This window comes from Leopardus geoffroyi, chromosome D2 (genome assembly GCF_018350155.1).
Source record: "Leopardus geoffroyi isolate Oge1 chromosome D2, O.geoffroyi_Oge1_pat1.0, whole genome shotgun sequence".
NCBI lineage: Eukaryota > Metazoa > Chordata > Mammalia > Carnivora > Felidae > Leopardus > Leopardus geoffroyi.
The window spans coordinates 80,951,440-80,972,804 of NC_059334.1; the positions used below are offsets into that span (position 1 = coordinate 80,951,440).

Below are 21,365 nucleotides of genomic sequence, written 5' to 3' on the forward strand. Positions count from 1 at the left end.
TTTAAGACTGTGCTGACTGATCAAAGGTGGGGGAGGTCAACCATGATTCCAAGGTTTTGGGCCTGTGCAACAGTCAGAAAACAGTCCTTCTGCTGAACTTTTGGAGAGCGTGGTACAAGGAGACTTGTGGGAGATCAGAAGTCCAGTTTCGAACCTGAAAGATTGGACAAAGAGAAGAATGGTGATTCTTGAGCTTCTTTACCTAACTTTGTGAGATTTAATTTTTGCTGTTTTTTTTTAAATTTGTTGTTCCAATCTTCTTTCCATGCTTTTTCGTTAAATTCGTGTCCTTTTGTTACAGAATCCAATCCCTTACCACCTTTACTGCTACCACCATTTCACTTCCAACCACCCCCAAAGTCACCTCCCTCCTGCGGATTACAGTACCGCCCTTCCCCCTCTGCCACATTATAGCCTCCACGCTGCAGCCAGAGTGGTCCTGCGAAAATGGAAATAACAGCATTTTCTTTCTATGTCAAACGCCAACCACGCACTTGCTTGAATCATCTCCCTCCTTTCATTCTTGAGTTGGATTTTATTAGTAAGAGTTTCATTTGCAAAGAGAAAAAATGAGTTGGGGAACTCTCGAGGGCTATGCAGAAGAGGCGGTATCTGAGATGTGCAGGGCACGAGACGGAGGACACTTCGCGGGGGCTGGGTTCCAATAGGGCAAATCTGCGTCTCTGCGGGCGCTCCGGCCCCTTGGCCTCACCCGCCAAAAACTTCATTTCCCAGGATGCCAAGGGGCGGGGCCGGCCGGAAGGCTGCGTGCCCTCCGCGGGGCATGATGGGGGAGTTGGAGATTTCCATCATGGCGGCTTCCATTTCGGGCTACACCTTCAGCGCTGTGTGTTTCCACAGCGCCAACAGCAACGCTGACCACGTAGGTGCCGGGCCCCCCCGCCGCGGCCGCTGGAGCCTCCAGCCTCCGTCCCGGGCCGGCGCCTGCGGCCAAGCTGGAACCGCTCGCGGCTCACCCCCTGGGCTCCCGGGCTGGCCCGAGGGGCAGGTGACCCGGGCGGCTCCCGCCCCCGGCGAGCTCCTGCTACCCTGGGCTCCTTCGCCCCTGGGATGGGCCCCCTCATTCGGTGCCTGCCACCTCCTGGCCCTCTCAGGACAGCCGTCTTGTTTTTAGCAAAGCTGTCTCGGTTGGCAGCCAGCAGTGTCTGGAGTCGCTTAGTGGAAACCGAGCTCCTGCCCCTCCCTGAGAGGCTTCTAGACTTGCGAGGGGCTCCCGGGGTCGGCAGAGAGCGGAGAGACCGAGCTTTAGTCTGGGAACCGAGGCACCCTGCCCCGCCCGCCGGTCTCACAGGTTGTTGTGGGGTGCGACGAGGGAAAGAAACCATGGCTGTCACTCTTCATACTCGTTAGATACGTTCGTGTGTTTTCTTCGCCTCGATGGAAAATGGAGAATGTAAACAGGAGTGTTTAGGGGTAGGGTCTGTTTGCCTTGAAGTTGCATATTTAGTTCCTTGGCGAATGTTCTAAAACCACGGCGCTCGTCGCAGCGAAATAGGGAAATGACAGGCCTACGTATGAGTGATCGGAAATGCATAGGCTTCGGAGCTCCCAGAGAGCAAAGCTTGTCTGCTTCAATGTCTTTATTTCGCGAATTGTCTTTTTAATGTCATTCGCCTGGATGGAAGTTTCTTTGGGAAACTAGGTAACTTTTATCTTTACACATGTAATCTGTCCACCAAATTGAGGGGTTATTTGAAAAGATGTCAATTGTGAATTATTCAAATTTATTTAATAAGTGTGTGTGTGGGGGGGCGGGTTGTGGTTGTCATTACAAAGCAAAATGATACACTGCAGAATAAGGAACTGGGTTTGGTTTCATGTCTGCAATCACACAGAGAGGTGATTCTGTTAGTAAGATGGTACAGTAATCATGAAATTATTGTACTTTTCATCTCTTCGATGTTGATAGTGGAGATAGGAATACACATGGGTGTTTCCAGAGTTAGCTCACGTCTCTGGACACTAAGGCCTGTGATACTATAGGCAGCTATTTGATAATGTAATGAAGTTCCATATATGGGTGGTTTGTGATACTCCTGATGTCCTTAGAAGTATTAAATATGGTTTCAGCAATGCTTCTTAACATCTGTAGTTCTTGGACTACCTAGTCATATCACAGTTTTTGCAGAAGGCAAGACTATTGTTAAGAATAAGTTACCTCTTGGATAGATGTTCTACAAACAGCAGTGACATGGCCATGTTACTTAGATTGTTATTAATTTAATTGGAGAGATATTCCCTTATATCTGTGCTTTGCCAGACATGGTGCTAGACTTTGTGGAAGTCTTTGCCATGATATGGAAGTATGTCTCCAAATAGTTTGCAACTTTATTTCACATGGCCATAGCTGTTTATGTTAACCTTGCCACGATTATATATGCAGACTACTTTAATTTCAATTTTATACATTTTAAAGTTGAGGAATCAAAAACTTGCTTTTGTAGTGCATTCTTGTTTTGTCCAGGAAATAAATTAGTTTAAAATCACTCATTCTGTAGAGCTGAGGTGAGCAAGCATTTTCTGTAAAGGGCCAAATAGTCAATGTTTTAGGTTTTGTGAGCCAGTCTCTGTAGCAACTACTCAATTCTGCTGTTGGATGAAGAAAGCAGCCAAAGACAATAAATAAATTAGGGTGAATGTTTCCAATAAAACTTTAGTTATGGACTCTGAAATTTGAATTTCATATAATTTTCACATCATGAACTATTCCTATTTTTTATTTTTTTCAACCATTTAAAAGTAGAACCTACTCTTAACTTGTCGGCTGTACGCTAACAGGCATGAAGCTAGATTGAACCCACATACCACAGTTTGCCTCCTTCTGCTATAAAGTAACAGTGGCTCAGATAATCCAGACCAGTAGATAATAAACATTCATTTTATACTTGGCTTTGGAATGTCTTGATGTCACTGTTGACTTTTTCAATCTGAGGACTATGATAGAGTTTCCAGGTAAAATACAGGGTACTCAATTAAATGTGAATTTCAGATAAATGGGAAGTAATTTTTTAGTGTCAGTATATCCTAAATATTACATAAAAAATTGTTCATTGTTTATCTGAAATTCACACTTAACTGAGTAGCCTGTATTTTTATTTTCTAAATCTGGCAGTCCTAGACTGTGGAACACTAAGGATCTGTAGATACATTCTTAAGTGTAAAGTTCTATAGAAATTTAAACTTTTTTTCATTTTAATTTTTATTAATTTGTTACAAAGACAGAGCTTCTCTTTTGTAGCGAGAGCTCATAACTGAAAGACTTGTATGGAATCAAAGTCACTGTTTCTCAAACTAGTAGTCATGAACACTCCTTTAGGTTTGAGAGAAAAACATTTTTTTAATGTTTTAATTTATTTTGAGTGAGAGCACATGTGCATGCATCCATTGTGGGGAGAGGGGCAGAGAGAGAGGGAGAGAGAGAATCCCAAGCAGGCTCCTCACTGTCAGTGCAGAGAGCCATGGGGTGCTCTGTCCCACGAACTATGAGATCATGACCTGAGCCGAAATCAAGAATCGGATGCTCAACCCAGTGAGCCACCCAGGTGCTTGAGAGAAAATTTTTTAGAGGGGATCTGTATATTACTTAAGTTTGAGAAATACCCTGTACATGATGATTTGGGATTTTAGGACACTCCGCTAATTCAACACAAAAACTATGCTGTAAAGCATCTATCTCTCCCTCCTCACCTCCACAGATTCCAACTGGAAATATATATTTTTTAATGTTTATTTTTGAGAGGGAGAGAGAGAGAGTGAGTGGTGGGGAAGGGCAGAGAGGGGAGACAGAATCCCAAGCAGGTTCCGTGCTGTCAGCCCACAGCCCAACGCAGGGTTCGAACCCACAAATCATGAGATCATGCATGATCTGAGCTGAAATCCAGAGTCAGATGCTCAACTGGTTGAGCCATCCAGGCTCCCCTCAACTGGGAATATTTTTAAACTAGGAAATTCCTTTAATTGATTTGAAGGGTTAGCCTAGAATAGAAAGGTGTGTAGTACAAGGGCATTGTTTTGGAGCACCTGGGTGGCTCAGTCGGTTAAGCGTCTGACTTCAGCTCAGGTCATTATCTCATGGTTCGTGGGTTCGAACCCCACATCGGGCTCTTTGCTATCAGCTCAGAGCCCGTGTCAGATCCTCTGTCTCTCTCTCTCTCTACCCCTTGCTGTCTTTCTCTTTCTGCCCCTCCCCTGCTCTCTCTCTAAATAAATACATAAAACATTTGAAAAGGAGGGGGGGCACTGTTTCAACAAATATCCTCAACCAGTATTTATTGAGCACCTCCAATGTGTTAGGCTGGGCACTGTGCTGGGTGCTGAGATATAGCAGTGAGCAAACAGAGTCCCTGCTCTCATGGAGCTTACATTTTAGTAGGTGTAGGCATTTCTTTGTTAATACAAGGATGTACTATGGCGGATAGTCAGAAGACTGAGAAGAAAAAGAATGCAGGGGACAGGAGACAGAGTGTGTGACAGTCCCTGTTTCCGTTACATTGGCCATCTAATAAGGTGCCATCTGAGTAAAGAGCCAAACGGACCGGGGCGCCTGGGTGGCTCAGTCGGTTAAGTGTCCAACTCTCGATTTCGGCTCAGGTCGCGATCTCATGTTTGGTGAGTTCAAGCCCCATGCCGGCTCCACGCTAACAGTGCTGAGCCTGTTAGGGATTCTCTCTCTCTCCCCCCGCACCCTTTCTGCCCCTCCCATACATCCTCCCTCCCTCCCTCTCTCTCTCTCTCTCTCTCTCTCTCTCTCTCTCTCTCTCTCACAAAATAAATATACTTTAAAAAAAAAAAAAAAAGCAAAATGGAGGAAGGAGTAAGCACGTGGCTCTCCCGGAAGGGCGATTGCAGAACAGCCTATTAGTTCACCCTCTTAGGAAAGTTATTGTGACAGCCAGTGAATGTTCTCCAACTGTGCCTGTGCTGAGCATGGCAGCAAGTACACAGTAGGTTATGTGCCGAGTGACCCAGGATTTCCCGTTCTCCCAAGGTGTAAAGAAACAAACCTCCGTGTTTATTAAGGAAAAATATTCGTGCGAATGATAAATTTATTTGCTGAAATCCTCATTTCCCACAGCCCGTACAAGAGCAGTTCGTTGTGCTTTGTGTTAAACTTCTTCATCCTTTTATCATGAACAGTGCTTTTAAAACAGTGAAATAAATTGTATGCTGTTTCCAGAAAACAACCTTGGAATATTTCTGCTTCCTGAGCTTTTTTGATATTGGTTATTACACTCAGTAGGATTTAAGAAATGAATTCACTCTACTTATTTTCGCTTCAAAAAAAAAAAAAAGCAGTTTTTTTTTCTTAAGGGATTAAAGTATTTCATCGTATATGGAATCCTTTTTTCAAACAATCCAGTTAATTGATATATCTCAGATTGCTTTAGTCTTCCTTGTGGGTTTATAGAAGAGTAGTTTCTTTGGCAAGCTTTTTGGATTATTGTTAAAAATTGTTATAAAATTATAATGCCCTCCATTCCTTTTAATTCCAGTAAAAAATCATCTTTATTTTTAGTCTGCGACTATTTTCTCTTATTACTTTTAGGAAGGATTTCTGCTGGGAGAGGTAAGACAAGAGGAAACCTTTAGCATCAGTGACTCACAAATCAGCAACACAGAATTTCTGCAAGTAATCGGTAAGTGAGTTTATCACTGAGTTTAGAGATACTTTTTCTGTATCAGTGCTGTTTGTTTCATTCTTTGGCCCTTTCCCGATTTTAATCTGAAAGATTAAAGGCACATAGAAAACCATTAAAATCACAACGCAAATCACTTGCACCGATAACTGGTAGGGAATGTTTTATAAGTCAGTGTGGACTTGCAGCGTATGACTGTGTGTAGGAAGCCTTGTAAAGCTGTCTCTTACTAACTGGTCTTTTCCTGAAGTGCTGTGTGCTATTTCGCTTGATTGTCTCTTTGAAACCACAGCGAGTCCCAAGTTTGCGGCTCGGGCTATTCCCCATTGTCAGCCTCCCGGCGTACTGGAACGAATGGATCTGTTGGGCTGGTGCTTCCTGGAAGGATCTGGCAACAATGTTCACACTTGTTTACACGAGCAGTTTGCTGAAGCAGCTTTCTTTCTTTTCTTTTTTTTTTTAAACTTTTAAAATGTTTATTTTTGAGAGACGAGCAGGCAGAGGCAGAGAGAGAGGGAAACAGAGAATCCGAAACAGGCTCCAGGTGCGAGCTGTCAGCACAGAGCCCGACGCAGGGCTTGAACTCATGAACAGTGAGATTGTGACCTGAGCCAAAGTCGGACCCTTATCCGACTGAGCCACCCAGGTGCCCCTCGAAACAGCTTTCTGAAGAACAACCCAGTCGATTTGGGGGCGATTGCTGAGGAAGGTGAAGAGCATTTATAGATGCGCCCACCCTCTTTGCATCAGCCCCCCTTTTTTTAAAAATTTTTTTAATGTTTATTTCTGAGACAGAGACAGAGCATGAGTGGGGGAGGGGCAGAGAGAGAGAGAGTGGGGGACACAGAATCAGAAGCGGGCTCCAGGCTCCGAGCTGTCAGCACAGAGCCCGACGTGGGGCTCAAGCTCACAAACCATGAGATCATGACCCGAGCCAAAGTCGGTCACTCAACCGACTGAGCCACCCAGGCGCCCCAAGCCCCTTTTTGGTAACTAGGGATCCAACTGCACCTCAAGCATGTCACCAAACAGCATGTCCTGATGCTCAGAACACAGCAGGGGACATTTCACTTCTGCAGCCAACATCTGTTGACTATCGCGTGTGAGGCATGTGCCACACAGCGAGGGGGATATCCAGATGCATCTCTAGCTGCCAGGAGTGTGGGGAGGAAAAGACAAGTAAGCAGAGATACCAGACAAAGCACAAGATGGGTACTGTAAGAAAGGAACAGAGACGAGCCCCTAAGTGGAAAAGGAAAACCTGCTAGTGGGGAAAATCAGTAATGGTGAATTGAAGGAGGTGAACTCAGGGCTAGTGGGCAGTGCATTCAGGGGAACCCAGAGCAAGGAGTGCATAAAATATACAGGGAATCTGGCCTGTTTCTACACAATTAAAATACAGAATGTGTGAAGGGGACTGGTTGCTGGTTTGGAATCTTGCTGGAAGGTTAGGTTATGTTGGGGCCACATCAGCAATTTCAAGCCTGTTCTTTTTTTTTTTTTTTTTTTTTTAATTTTTTTTTCAACGTTTATTTATTTTTGGGACAGAGAGAGACAGAGCATGAACGGGGGAGGGGCAGAGAGAGAGGGAGACACAGAATCGGAAACAGGCTCCAGGCTCTGAGCCATCAGCCCAGAGCCTGACGCGGGGCTCGAACTCACGGACTGCGAGATCGTGACCTGGCTGAAGTCGGAGGCTTAACCGACTGCGCCACCCAGGCGCCCCTCAAGCCTGTTCTGAAAGCCTTCTAGTACATGGGTTGGGAGGCGGGGATGAGGACTGGGGGGAGGGGGGGGCGGTTAGGATTGTGGGGGCGGTGGGGGCGGGGACAAGAAATAGTTAATTTCCTAAAGGACCAAACCCGATAAAACCTACTCCCCACAACGACTTACTAGAAATTTTTTTTTTTTAACGCTTATTCATTTTTGAGAGACAGAGACAGAATGCAAGCGGGAGGGGCAGAGAGAGAGGGAGACACAGAATCCCAAGCAGGCTCCAGGCTCCAAGCTGTCAGCACAGAGCCCGACGCAGAGCTCAGACCCACAAACTGTGAGATAATGAGCTGAGCCAAAGCCGGATGCTTAACCGACAGAACCACCCAGGTGCCCCAATAATGACTTATTATAAAGACTTGGTATACTGGATGTAGCCCTTCTTTCACTGAGATTTTGTTTTTGTTTTGCTTAACTCTTTAAAATTCTGCGATAGAGACTTTGGTTTCATTGGACGTGTGTGCAGTTTTATTGTTTGCACTTGGATTTTCAAAAACGAATTTGGTATTTGAAGGTTAAAATGCCAGAGTTAACTGACAGCAAACCATGCAAGAAAGAGCTCTCTTACCTGGCGTGCTCACCAAAGCAGCATTTCTGATGAATATTCTGGCTATTTATTTATTTTTAAAGAAATAGAATGGGAAAATAATTCCAATTCTACAGTTTAATGCGGTGTATCTGATTTATAAGCCTTCGGGTTCTCGCAGTAAGTACGTTTCCATGGTATTGTAAATACGGAGAAGTACCGATTGATAGAGTGTCCCAGTTAATACAGCACCATGACAACCATCTTTTGCTGTACAACGTTTAGCTTATTAGCTATATTCATTTCATTGTTTGAAACAGATTATGGATCTTATGGGCAGAGCGTTTGCTGGTATTATCTTAAAAGTATTGTTATCATTGGAATAGTTTTCTTTTAAAAATGAATACATGTTAGAAATATAAACCAGGGACTCTGGAAAATCTGGGTGGGAAGGGCAAACGTTAGCTGAAATGCCATGAGTAGTGTTTCAGACCAGTGGTGTAAAGAAACTTCCTGGCACACGTCAACCTCCAGAACGAGATGTTCTAAATCAAATGAAGCGACCAAAGTTGGTATTTGCTGCACATGTCTGAATTCATGTGCAGACCCCTTTATCTTTCCCTCTATAATAAGGACTTCATAAAGAACGCTACGTTCAGAACACGAAGTGTCGCGTTTTGTGTTGATTACATATTAATTTTAAAGGCTGTGCTAGTTCGCTTTAAAATCTTTATTTTTGGGAGAGAGAGAGAGAGACACACACACACACACACAGCATGAGTGGGGGAGGGGCAGAGAGAGAGGGAGACACAGAATCGGAAGCAGGCTCCAGGCGTTGAGCTGTCAGCACAGAGCCCGACACGGGGCTCGGAACTCACCGACTGCGAGATCATGACCTGAACCGAACTCGGACACCCAACTGGCCGAGCCACCCAGGCGCCCCTGTGCTAACTCACTTTAAATAGAGCTGTCCACCCTTCCGTTCTAGGAAGGGGAGGGAGCAGACCACCACCCAAGGGCTTCCTTGGTTAATGAAGTGACGCCACTGCAGTTACTGGAAAGGTTGGGAGTAGTGGAACTGAGTCACCCCCAGAAGGAGAAGCAGAGGTAGGACGATCGATTGGCGGGAACAGCCGAAGGTCCAGGGGTAGCGAACTTCTAAGGAAATGAGTGAAGAGACGCCCTGCACGTGTAAAGAGGAGTCTTGACCACACGGATGAGCTTAGAGACACGGCAGACTCTGGGACCGCAAGCGAGGCTGCCCTGCTTCTGCCTGTTTTCAGAGGCCTACCTATCAGCCAGCGTGCCAGCCAGCTTCCAGGTCATCTGCGGCTTTATCGCGTTTCAGGCTTTCACCCAGTCTTCTCCGTGGAGCGCTTAGGCCTTGCAAGAAATCTTCTAAGAGAAAGATTCAGCTTCCTTTAGCAAATGCCACATGGTATCTAGGACATATCTTTAGTGTGCTTCTAATCCCGGTTGTAAACCATGACAGAAGTCTGCTGGGGCAGTTGATGACAACAACGTGTATTTGGGGTTCAGAACTGACTCGAGGGGGTTTCTGAAAATACCCTTTAAAGTAGAAGGTGAGTTTTTTCTCTTTTTCCTGAACTCTTTTTAAAGTTTTTGCTACAAATGTTCTATGTTCTAATCGCTTTACCAATAGTATCTGAAATAACGTAAGATGGTGTAATGTATTATGCTCGGTGATGAAAGAGAGAACAATTTCTAGATGAAGGTTTCTTATTTGCACCACTTCGTCAACAGCTACGCGAGGCGATGAACTCATCTTCCCAGTGGGGGAACTGCATTCGTGCGCATGTTCTGGCAGCGTTAACATTAGGACAGAAGCTAATGGACACAGTCCCATGTCCTCCAGGGTCATGGTTTCATTTTAATTGCGTTAAAATTGTAGCCTGGAACTCTGTGGCTGTGGCTTTTTAAACAACAGGTGATTAGCCTCTGTCCAGAAGAATGTTATTAATAGAATTGAATGGTTAATTAGTCTCATGGTCTTGCAAAGCAACCCAGACCCCAAGCCCCCTGATGAGCTTGAAGAAATTGTTCACTCTGGTTAATCACAGCAATAGTTCCAGAAGCCATTAGGATCTGCCTTCTAAATGACTGTTTCCCTTGGTGCTGACCGTCTTTGAAAGGGTTAACAGGCCTCCAGAGTCTCCTCCTCCCTTCCCCCTCAAAACACCTGGCCCAAGTTGTCCTGAGCCCATTAGTGGGTTATTGATGGTGGGGTGGTTAGGCCCTCCTCTCCCCAAGCTGTCCTCACTGTGCTCATACACTTTGATTAAATGCTTCCAGTCAGTTGTTACTTTTTCCTCTTATGCTTTGTTTAACTAGGTGAGATTGAATGAGGGCACACAATAGCTGCGTGTTCTGAATAAAAGCTTTCAGATGTGTGCTTCTCCTATGTGGACAGATGGAAACAGAACTTGTTCTCCAGTTGACTTTGTACTGAGAATGTGTCCCTGAGTTGAAGTGTTAAGAAGGCACACTGCCTTCACTAGTACCTACTAGGGAGAGGAAAGCTGTCTTTTTATTCAAGATTTTAGTTAAGAAAAAAAAAGAAAAATCCTGGGCTATTTGATACTTGCCTGTATTTTACCAGATTAACTGAGATATGTTTTTTTCTTTCTAATTACAGAAATCCATAATCATCAGCCTTGTTCAAAACTTTTTAGGTAAGCCACATTCTTTGTCACTTTTAGTCCTCATTAAAATATGAATTGATATGGGGTGCCTGGGTGGCGCAGTCGGTTGAGCGTCTGACTTCAGCCAGGTCACGATCTCGCGGTCCGTGAGTTCGAGCCCCGCGTCGGGCTCTGGGCTGATGGCTCAGAGCCTGGAGCCTGTTTCTGATTCTGTGTCTCCCTCTCTCTCTGCCCCTCCCCCGTTCATGCTCTGTCTCTCTCTGTCCCAAAAAGAATAAATAAACGTTGAAAAAAAATTTTTTTTTAAAAATTGTTTAAAAAATAAAAAAATATATGAATTGATAAAAACTAGTGAATTTCGGGGTGCCCGGGTGGCTCAGTTGGTGAAGCACCCAACTCTTGATTTCGGCTCAGGTCATGATCTCACAGTTTGTGAGACTGAGCTGCTCATCAGGCTCTGCGATGACAGCATGGAGCCTGCTTGGGATTCTCTCCCTCCCTCTCTCTGTATATGTGTCTCTCAAAAATAAATTAAAAAAAAAAAACTGAAATTAAAAAAAAAAAACTAATGAATTTAGGTCTGTAGCTGATTGTGGCTATAAAGTCACACGTAAAACTGAGGGCATCCAAATTCACTTGTTTGTGAACAAACACCTATGTGTTTGGGGCACTGCGTTAGGTTAGGGAAAGGGGAGGGATGGTATAAATCTTGGCCTCAGTGGTTTACAATGAAAGCCTGCTCCAGCACCCTCCCAAGGACTGTTCGGCCCCAGAGCAGGAAGTTAAGGATCACATATGGATAAAATAATTTGAGGGGTGTTTTTAAGAAGAATAAAAAATGTTCAGTGTTCAACTTTATGAGGAAAGGAAAGGAAACATGGAACCTTCATTTTGCGTGTCTATAAGTTAATATACACCGGTTGCATACTAAGACCAACTAAAGGACAGAAAGGAAGAAATGGGAGGGCACCGTTCAGAAGGGAGGGAGCAAATGACACGGGTGGAGGGCAACAGAGAAAAGTGCCAGTGTCCTCTATGCACCACGCTTCTCCCCAGACTCCCATCGGGCCTCTGCCTGCTCTCTCAGCCCCAGACCCCTCCACCCGATGGTTGCCGTGATGGTTCCAACTCAGTGTTTCTTAACCCCCACCCCTGAGGGTGTGTTCTACCTTCCCAGAAGCCAGTACCTCCCTTCTAGAGCTGCCCACGCTAGTGCAATTCAGCGTTCTCGATCAGCGCTCCCTTCTCTAACACCTGCCCACCCCTCGTGCCTAGCCGTTCTTGCTGTATGTCCCCCGCTCTCACCCTGACCCCTGTCTCGTTCTCGGCCGGCCCAAACACCCAGCCCCTTGCACCCAAGAACTCCTGGGGACCCCTCCCTCTGCCCCCCACCACACACACGCCTACCCATTGAGTATTTCAGAGGCATGCCCTCATGCAAGATGGCTACCTGTGGACAAAGCCTGAAAGCAGCCAAAAACCTCATCACTTTTAGATTTACACGTAATTGGAAGAGGAGTGGGAAGCAAGACAAGCAATTCACCTGAGAAGAATCTCAGAGCACACGACGTGATTCAGGCCCTGGTCCTCACATTCCCTGTGTTTGGTCCATGAAAGTATCCGATTTGGCCCTGATTCTGCAAAGCTCTGCTAGCCTTTCTGAGGAGTTCCTTAAAATGCTGTCAGTAAGATTGTACCAGAACAAGGATTTAACTTCAGTTTGCTTTAAAATTTTATTTATTTATTTATTTTATGTAGTCTACACCCGACGTGGGTGAGAACAACAGACTCACACTCCTCCAGCTGAGCCAGCCGGGCACCCCAGGATTTAAGTTTAAATCGTAGACCTATAATTCTTGGAGCTGAAAGAAACCTTAGAAATCTCTGTCTACTCCCTGTTTCCGGAAAGGGAAATGGAGACCACATGGGTTAAGTGACTCACCCGAGATCATAAAGTGAGAAGCAGCATGGCAGGAGCTGGTTTCTCCTGACTTCCAGTTCCGTGGCTTTGTTTTTGTTTTTACTTTTTTTTTTTTTTTTTTTAATTTTTAAAACGTTTTATTTATTTTTGAGAGAGAGACAGAGACAGAGAGACAGAAAGACAGAGTACGAGTGGGGGAGGGGCAGAGAGAGAGGGAGACAGAATCCATGAAGCGGGCTCCAGGCTCTGAGCTGTCAGCACAGACCGCTCAGGTGGGGCTCGAACGTGTGAACCACAAGATCATGCCCTGAGCCGGTCAGCCACGTAACCGACTGACCCGCCCAAGCGCCCCTGTTTTTACTCCTTCTTGAACTTCTTACTGCTTTATAAGGCCTGGGCTTGTGGTGGGAGGAAGGCGGAGGGACGGCATTCCTGAAAGCACAGCCAGTGGTGGAAAGGCCCACGCGTCATTGTGCCTGGCCTGCTCACACAGGATCCGGGTCAGGTAGGTCTACCTGAGGGTCAGACCTGGTTTCAAATCTCGCTTCTTCCATCTACCAGCTCTACGGTTGGAGGCAAATCGCTTACCCTAAGTCTCTCTATCTACAAAAATGGGAGTAGAACTCGGAACACGTTGGGCTGTGCTCATACCGACTCACCAGCATTGAGGCAAGAATGAAATGAAATAACACGAGAAATCAGCCAAACATTTAACAGATGTTCGTCTCCCTTCTGCATTTCTCAGAAAAGGAGCTCTTGTGTCCCCCTCCCCCCCCCCCCCGAAGTAATCGATACTTAGAAACGAGGAAACCACACGTTTCATAATTACTTGCTATCAGTACCTCCCACGTGTGGAAGTAATACAATTTCATCAGTCTCTTGAGTATTCTTTGATGCAAAAGATACCTTCTATCATCAGTAAAGTATTGAGATAGATTTCTCTGTATATCTGTCGAAGACCAGCAGTTCTATCTCTATTACCAACTTTTAGGATTCAGTGACCCATAGACGCACGAGCTAAGCGTATTCATGTCAAAATACTACACAGTTTTAATAAAATATATTTTCTCTTTAAAAAAAAAACAGTTTTTATGACTATGCAAGCAAAGTTAACGAAGAGAGTTTGGACAGGATTCTTAAAGATCGGAGAAAGGTATGTTCTATTTCTTGCTTAGTCTGATTCGGAAATCCCTCTTTATCTTATCATCTAAACTTAAAACCGGAAAGGAATGTAAAATGAGACAATGTGATTTGTTATTAATGTATGAGAGTTCTGTTGACTTAAGTAGATTTTAAAGGTAAATTGCAGATGTGAGATAATGTTTCTAACATATCAATAGAAAAAAATTGAGATATTTACAGTATGATTCTATTATGTAAAACTCCAAAGGGGGGGAAAAATTATACTTCAGAGAGTTAAAAATAGTTGAGTTCATTCTGGATGGTTCTAATTTTCCATTTTGTAATTTTTGAAATAATTTTGCAAATATCTTCTATACGTGCATTAATTTTATAATCAGGAAAAATGTTTCTAAAAAATGTAAGTCGTAATTAAACGTCTTCGGATATATCATTCTTTCAAGTTCAGTTAACATTGAACATAGATGTTTTTGCAAAAGGTCATGTGTTTATTATTTCTGTCAACATATGCATATCGTGTTCTGATTATATGGTAAGCAAGCCTGAATAGAATTACAACTGGGGGGCACTTGGGTGGCTCGGTCGGTTGAGCTTCTGACTCTTGATTTTGGCTCAGATCATGATCCCAGGGTCGTGGGATCGAGCCCCATGTAAGACTCCACACTCAGCTGCTTAAGATTCTCTCTCTCTCCCTCCCTCCCTCCCTCCCTCTGCTGCTCTCCCCTGCTTGTGCACTCTCTCTCTAAAAAAAAAAAAAAAAAAGATGGGGTACGTGGGTGGCTCAGTGGGTTGTGTCTGACTTCAGCTCAGGTCATGATCTCACGGTTCATGAGTTTGAGCCCCGCATCGGTATCTCTCCTGTCAGCACAGACCCCGCTTTGGATCCTCTGTCCCCCTCTCTTTCTGCCCCTCCCCCACTTGCTCTCTGTCTCCAAATAAATAAACTTGAAAAAAAAAATTGAAAATGAGCCAGTTTTATTGCTGCAGCGTTGTCTGATAATCTCATTTCTAATTTACTCTGTTGTACCATGTGTAGGTTTTACTTTTTTCCCTTGACATTTTTTATTCCAGGAAAATAGATTTTTTTATTAAACTATCACTTGAGGGAAAAAAGTTAATAAAAGTTTCCAATTTGTCAAACAGAAAACAAAATGCCTTTGTCTAGAAGCATGTATCATGAAAAAGCTTTCAAAAGATCACTCCTGGTTACAAAGAGCCAGCACTGTGGGGACTTGGCCCCCGAGGTGTCTAACGAAGGGCATCGGGGGTAAGAGTGCAGGCAGAGTAGGTCAGCAGCCTTCCCATCTACTGCCCGCCTCAGTAGCACTGCCAGTTGGAAAGGCAGAAAGAAAAGCAGGTAAGATAAAAGGAAGAATGGGAAGGCTGGAAGAAAGGACGGACAGCTTCGTGGACGATGGCGAGCTCAGGAGGTGCTCAGTCTTGGTGGAGTCTGACCCCATCGTCCGTCCACCTGGGGAAGGGAGTTAGAGCAGCCACAGGCATCATGGTCCTGCTCTCTTGTTTTCAGTGACCTGCCCAAGAGCACGTATGCCGGAATCTCTCAGCAGCCCATCCTTTCCTCTCCTGACTACCAACCTACCTCCTCATTCCATTTATTCTCGTATTTTAGACACCGAACTTTTATTTTTTTTTAATTTTTTTTTTAATGTTTTTATTTATTTTTGAGACAGAGAAAGACAGAGCATGAGCGGGGGAGGGGCAGAGAGAGAGGGAGACACAGAATCCGAAGCAGGCTCCAGGCTCTGAGCTGTCAGCACAGAGCCCGACGCGGGGCTCGAACTCACGAACTGTGAGATCATGACCTGAGCTGAAGTCAGACGCTTATTTGACTGAGCCACCCAGGTGCCCCTCCTGCTTATTTTTTAAGTAATCTCTACACCCAACGTGGGGCTCAAACTCATGACCCTGAGATCAAGAGTTGCACGCTCCACCGACGGAGCCAGCTGGGCGCCCCAGTGGCAGACTTTTAAATACGCAGTTTCACCTCTATGAATCTGGCCCAAGTAAACATTTGCATCCAGGCACAAAGATACGAAAAGCTGGCATTATTGAACATTTCACTCTGTGTCAGGCCGTGTGGTAAGCGCTTTGCCTGTACTGGAACAATCTCAGGAGGTACATTGCTATTGTTCTCATCCCCACTGTACAATTGAGGCAACTAAGGTAACTTGCTGAAGGTTGCCAACAAGTAATGCCAGAGCCGAGGCTTGAACTGAGCAGTCTGGCCTCTGAATCCACACACGAGGATGTTTGTTGCATCTTTACTTAATAGTGAGGGTTTTGAAAGCAATCCAACCAGTGGGAACTGGTTAAGTATATTGTGCCAGCACCTCTGTACTGTGGGATATGAAGCAGCCATTAGAAAGAATGAGGGAAGTTCTCATGTGATGACCTAGAAAGATCTTCAAGTTGTGTTGCGTGAAAAAAGTAGCGTTCTAATTTGAGCCCATTTGATACAGAGACAAAAGTCTGAACAAGCAGTTGGATGTACAGAAAACGATCTGGAAGAAAGGCAACCAAACTTAAAAGTATTTACTTCGGGAGGGGAGAGTGGGGTGATGCTGCTGCTGGAGGGGTGCTTTGTAAGATACATGTGTATGCATATATACGCCTATTTTTAAGTTTATTTTGAGAAAGAGCATGTGGGTGCACATGTATGCTTGTGCACGAGCAGGGGGAGGGGCAGAGAGAGAGAGGGAGACACAGGATCAGAAACAGGCTCCAGGCTCTGAGCGGTCAGCACAGAGCCTGACGTGGGGCCTGATCCCATGAACCGTGAGATCATGACCTGATCCGAAGTCAGACGCTTAACCGACTGAGCCACCCAGATGCCCCTAAAAAAAAATGTTTTTGTTTTTTTAGAGAGAGAGAATGTGCGAGTGGGGAGAGGGGCAGAGGGAGAGAGAGAATCTTAAGCAGGCTCCACACTCAGCATGGACCCTGACATAAGGCTCAATCCCACGACCCTGGGATCATGACCTGAGCCAAAATCCAGAGTCAGAGGCTCAACCAGCTGAGCCACCCAGGCACCTCATACTATAAACTCTTTAAGAATTCTTTTAAAAAATGGGGCCCCTGGGCGGCTCAGTCAGTTGAGCATCCGACTTGGGCTCAGGTCATGATCTCATAGTTTGTGGGTTCAAGCCCCACATCCAGCTCTGTGCTGACGCTCAGAGCCTGCAGCCTGCTTCAGATTCTGTCACTGTCTTTCTCTGCCCCTCCCCTGCTCACTCACTGTCTCTCTCTCTCTCTCTTTCTCTCTCTCTCAAATATAAATAAACATTAAAAAATAAAAAAGAATTCCTTTCAAAAATCCAAATTTCTAGTGCGAAAGCAAAGATGACATATAATATTTGATGACTGAAAACTTTATAGTTGATTCTAGTTTGAGCCTCACCCCCCCAGAAAGGTACAAAATTGCATTGCCACCTCGAAACAGTTATTGTACTACCTACAAAGGTACATCTAAAACATTAGGCTTGGGGGCGCCTGGGTGGCTCAGTCAGCTAAGCATCTGACTTCGGCTCAGGTCATAATCTCGCGGTTCACGGTTCATGAGTTCAAGCCCCGCGTCGGGCTCTGTGCTGACTACTCAGTGCCTGGAGCCTGCTTCAGATTCTGTGTCTCCATCTCTCTCTGCCCCTCCCTCTCTCGTGCTCTGTCTTTCTCTGTCTCTCAAAAATAAATAAATGTTTTAAAAAAATTTTAAAAGAACCATTAGGCTTAAAAATACATGTGTACTTTAAACAGTGTCTAACATAGAAAATATTTTTCTATCTAATAATAACTCTTTAAGAAAGTGCTGATAGAATGTCTTCAAAAATTGCCTCTTTGGTAGGCAGGCTTCAGGTCTAATATTTAATTGAAAAATTCTAAGAATTGAACAAAAGTTTAGTTAGTTGAACTCACATAAAATAAACATACAGTAATTTTAAAAGTTCTCAGGTTCCTAGAATTTTCCATTAAAAAATACAAGCCAATAGGGGCACCTGGGTGGCGCAGTCGGTTGAGCGTCTAACTTCGGCTCAGGTCATGATCTCATGGTCTGTGAGTTCGAGCCCCGCGTCGGGCTCTGTGCTGACAGCTCGGAGCCTGGAGCCTGCTTCGGATTCTGTGCCTCCCTCTCTCTCTCTGACCCTCCCCCGTTCATGCTCTGTCTCTCTCTGTCTCAAAAATAAATAAACGTTAAAAAAAGATTAAAAAAAATACAAGCCAATAAAGATTTTTGTCACAACAGAAACTAATACGTGAAATATATTAGGAATATGTTTACAAAAGAGTATGCGGCTCTCAAGTATAGGAAGTCCACAACATTGCTGAAACGTGTTTTGGTGGTAGGCTTGAGATAGAGGCTGAGGTTTGTGCTGTGAGAATCCCCCAGCAGGTGCAGTGTGGACATCCGTGGCAGCGTGTGGAATCACTGTCCTGGCAGAATCCATCTCGTGTTTACAAAGTTCGCACGAGCCTCAGGGTTTTGGCTAAGGCCAAAACAGCAAGCGAGAGGAGGGTTTCTCCCTTCTGGACTATCTGCCCTGCAGTAGATAACGATAAACATAACTGCCACCTTCGTATCATCGTAAGGCCAAAAGGCGCATGGCGTGAAAGTGACAAGTGTGCCCAGGACTGGGGATGATAGCTTTGGCTCCAAAAACTGTAAGTGAATGTCTAGTTGAGAGCAGAGCGGGAAGTCTTTGTGAAAAGTTGTCTATAAAACTTCAGAAATAAGGTTGTAGGGAGAGATGTCCACACTTTTTCCTCACGGCCCAAACAGAATTGTCAAAAAATGGGCTTCTTAGTATCAGTGAAGTAGTTTCTCAGTAGTTTTGCAGCTAGCTTGTTAAGATCTAAAAGGTAGAATCCTAAATGTCACCAGTGTGGATTAATTGGGCATCTCATCTTTCATTGACCAGAATGACGGGGCATCTTTTTAGCAAATATCAAATGAATAAGTATATTACTATCAGTTGATATCCAAAATAAATGTGTAAAGCTCCCCGCTTCTCAGAAAATACAAATGGAGGGGCGCCTGGGTGGCTCAGTCAGTTGAGCATCCGATTTTGGCTCAGGTCACCGATCTCGAGTTCATGAGTTTGAGCCCCGCGTCAGGCTCTGTGCTGACAGCTCAGAACCTGGAGCCTGCTTCAGATTCTGTTTCTCCCTCTCTCTGACCCTCCCCCGTTCATGCTCTTTCTCTATCTCAAAAATAAATAAAAATTAAAAAAAAATTGACAATAAAACCCAAATGGAATAAAACAATTGGAATCATTAGTGAAAAGCATTAGTGCTCACCCAGTAGCCCCTTGCAAGATTCTGTTCATCAGTGAGTATTTCTTGGGAGCCACCAATGTGCTGGCACCGCTCAGGTCTTTGCAGGGATGCAGGGGGAGTAGAGACCCCCAGAGGCGCTAACTCTAGTATTACTCGTCATACTCCTGAAGCTCGCGGTGCAATATGGCGTGTTCTCAGGCACCAGTAGCTCCAGAAAGGTGATGATTTTTCTTACCCACTTTTTTTTTTAAGTGCTTTTTACTTTGTAATGACCACTGTCATGTGACCAGTTTGGAACTGTACAGTTACCATTATACAGTGGAGAAGACAGGCAGACAGGCTCCCCATCTTAGGTGTCACTCCTTAGCTCCGCGACTTTGGACAAAACGTATTTTATAAGATGTAACGTTGTCAGAAAATGTTTGGGTTTTATTTTTGTTTAAAGAACATCAGAATTGGGGCGCCTGGGTGACTCAGTTAAGCGTCCGACTCTTGATTTTAACTTGGGTCATGATCTCGCAGTTTGTGAGATTGAGCCCCACGTTGGGCTCTGTGCTGACATTGTGGAGCCTGCTTGGGATTCTCTCTCTGTCTCTGCCCCTCTCCTACTTGTGTGCACTCTCTCTTTCTCTCAAAATAAATAAATAAGTATTTTTTTAAAAAAGAGTATCAGGGGACACCTGGGTGGCTCAGTCGGTTAAGGGTCCGACTTTGGCTCAGGCCATGACCTCACAGTTCATGGGTTCGAGCCCTGTGTCGGTCTCTGTGCTGATAGCTCAGAGCCTGGGGCCTGCTTTGGTTTCTGTGTGTCTCTCTCTGTCCCTCCTCCACTCAAGCTCTCTGTCTCTCTCTCAAAATAAATAATCATTAAAAAAAAAAAAAAGAAAATATTTCTTAAAAAAAAATACCAGAATGAATTGCTTTTATTGGAAGTTATGCTTTATAGTCAGTAATAACTCCATGAGGGCAGGAACTATTTCTTTGTTCCCTGTAGTTCCTTGCATGTGATATAAATCCAGTGGAGAAAACATTACTCACCTGCCAGAGTTGTGATAATTCGTGAAAATATTTGTAATACAGCTATCTGGGGGCTGGGCACAGGGGTTCAGCAAAGGTTGGTTCATTTCCTTCCTACATGAAAGTTCCAAAACATAACCGAAATTTACTATTAATTTTAAAATGACACTAACAAGGGCATCTGGGTGGCTCAGCTGGTTGAACCTCTGACTTCAGCTCAGGTCGTGATCTCATGGTTTGTGGGTTCAAACCCCGCATTGGGCTTACTACTGTCAGCAGGGAGCCTGCTTTGGATCCTCTGTCTGCCTGTCTCTCTGCCCCTCCCACACTCGTGCTCTCTCTGCCTCAAAAATAAACAAACATTAGAAAAAAAGTGATGCGACAGTAAATTTCATATTAAAAATAAATAAATAAATAAATAAACATTAAAAATGAGAAAATGTTAAAAAAAGAAAAAAAGTGATGCTAACAATTTTTAATTACCTTTACTTCTTAAATCAGGATTTTCACTTAAATTGTATGTTTCAAAGAAAGAGGCTATATGAAGGTTATTCTTCTGATAGAGTTAAGTATTTCCACAACAGAGATTTTCAAACTTTAGTGTGTATAAGAAAAAACTCAAGGAATTGTTTTAAATTTATATTCCTGTTTCTACCCTTGGATGTTCTGATTCTGCAGGCTTGGTAGGGCCCAGGAGCAGTTGATTAAGCTCCCGGGTGTCTAGGAGATCATATTACAAGAAATATTCTTCCAGAGAGCATAACAGTCTAATTTGCTTAGACAGTTGAGTTATCCCATAGTTAGAGCTGACGAAGCTAAACTCGTTAAATCATTGTATTGAGGTATAATTGACATACAGTGAGCTGCACATATTTAGAGTACACACTTAAATAAGTTTTGAAATATTCATACGCCCATGAAACCTTCAGCATAACATAATGAACATATCCCTGCAAAATCTCCTTCTGTCCCTTTTTTAAAAGTTTATATATATATATTTATAATCTTTAATTCAAGTATAATTAATATATAGTATTGTATTTGTTTCAGGTTTACAAATGATTCAACAATTCTGTACGTGACTCAGTGCTCCTCATGATAAACATACTCTTAATCCTTCGTCTGTTTCACTCATTTCCCCACCTACCTCCCTCTGGCAACCACCAGTTTGTTCTCTGTAGTTAAGAGTCTGTTTTTCGTTTTTGTTGATCTCTTTTTGCTTTGTTCATTTGTTTCCTAAATTCCGCGTATGAGGAAAACATACAATATTTGTCTTTCTCTGACTGACCTATTTCACGCAGCATTAAACCCTCTAGATCCATCCATGTTGGTGCAAATGGTAAGATTTCATTCTTTCTTCTACCTAATACTCCATCGTG

At 44.1% G+C, this 21,365-nt stretch overlaps 1 protein-coding gene across 1 annotated transcript in view; it reads left to right on the forward strand.

Annotated features, from left to right (window-relative positions):
- The first annotated feature begins 759 nt into the window (after positions 1 to 759).
- Positions 760 to 21,365, forward strand: part of ABRAXAS2 (abraxas 2, BRISC complex subunit) — a 31,467-nt gene continuing 10,861 nt past the window's right edge. Inside the window, exons 1-4 of the mRNA XM_045439173.1 lie at positions 760 to 883; positions 5,567 to 5,657; positions 10,613 to 10,649; positions 13,627 to 13,693. Of these exons, the coding sequence (XP_045295129.1) occupies positions 785 to 883; positions 5,567 to 5,657; positions 10,613 to 10,649; positions 13,627 to 13,693 (294 nt within the window). The 5' untranslated portion in view covers positions 760 to 784. The remainder of the gene's footprint in view (positions 884 to 5,566; positions 5,658 to 10,612; positions 10,650 to 13,626; positions 13,694 to 21,365) is intronic.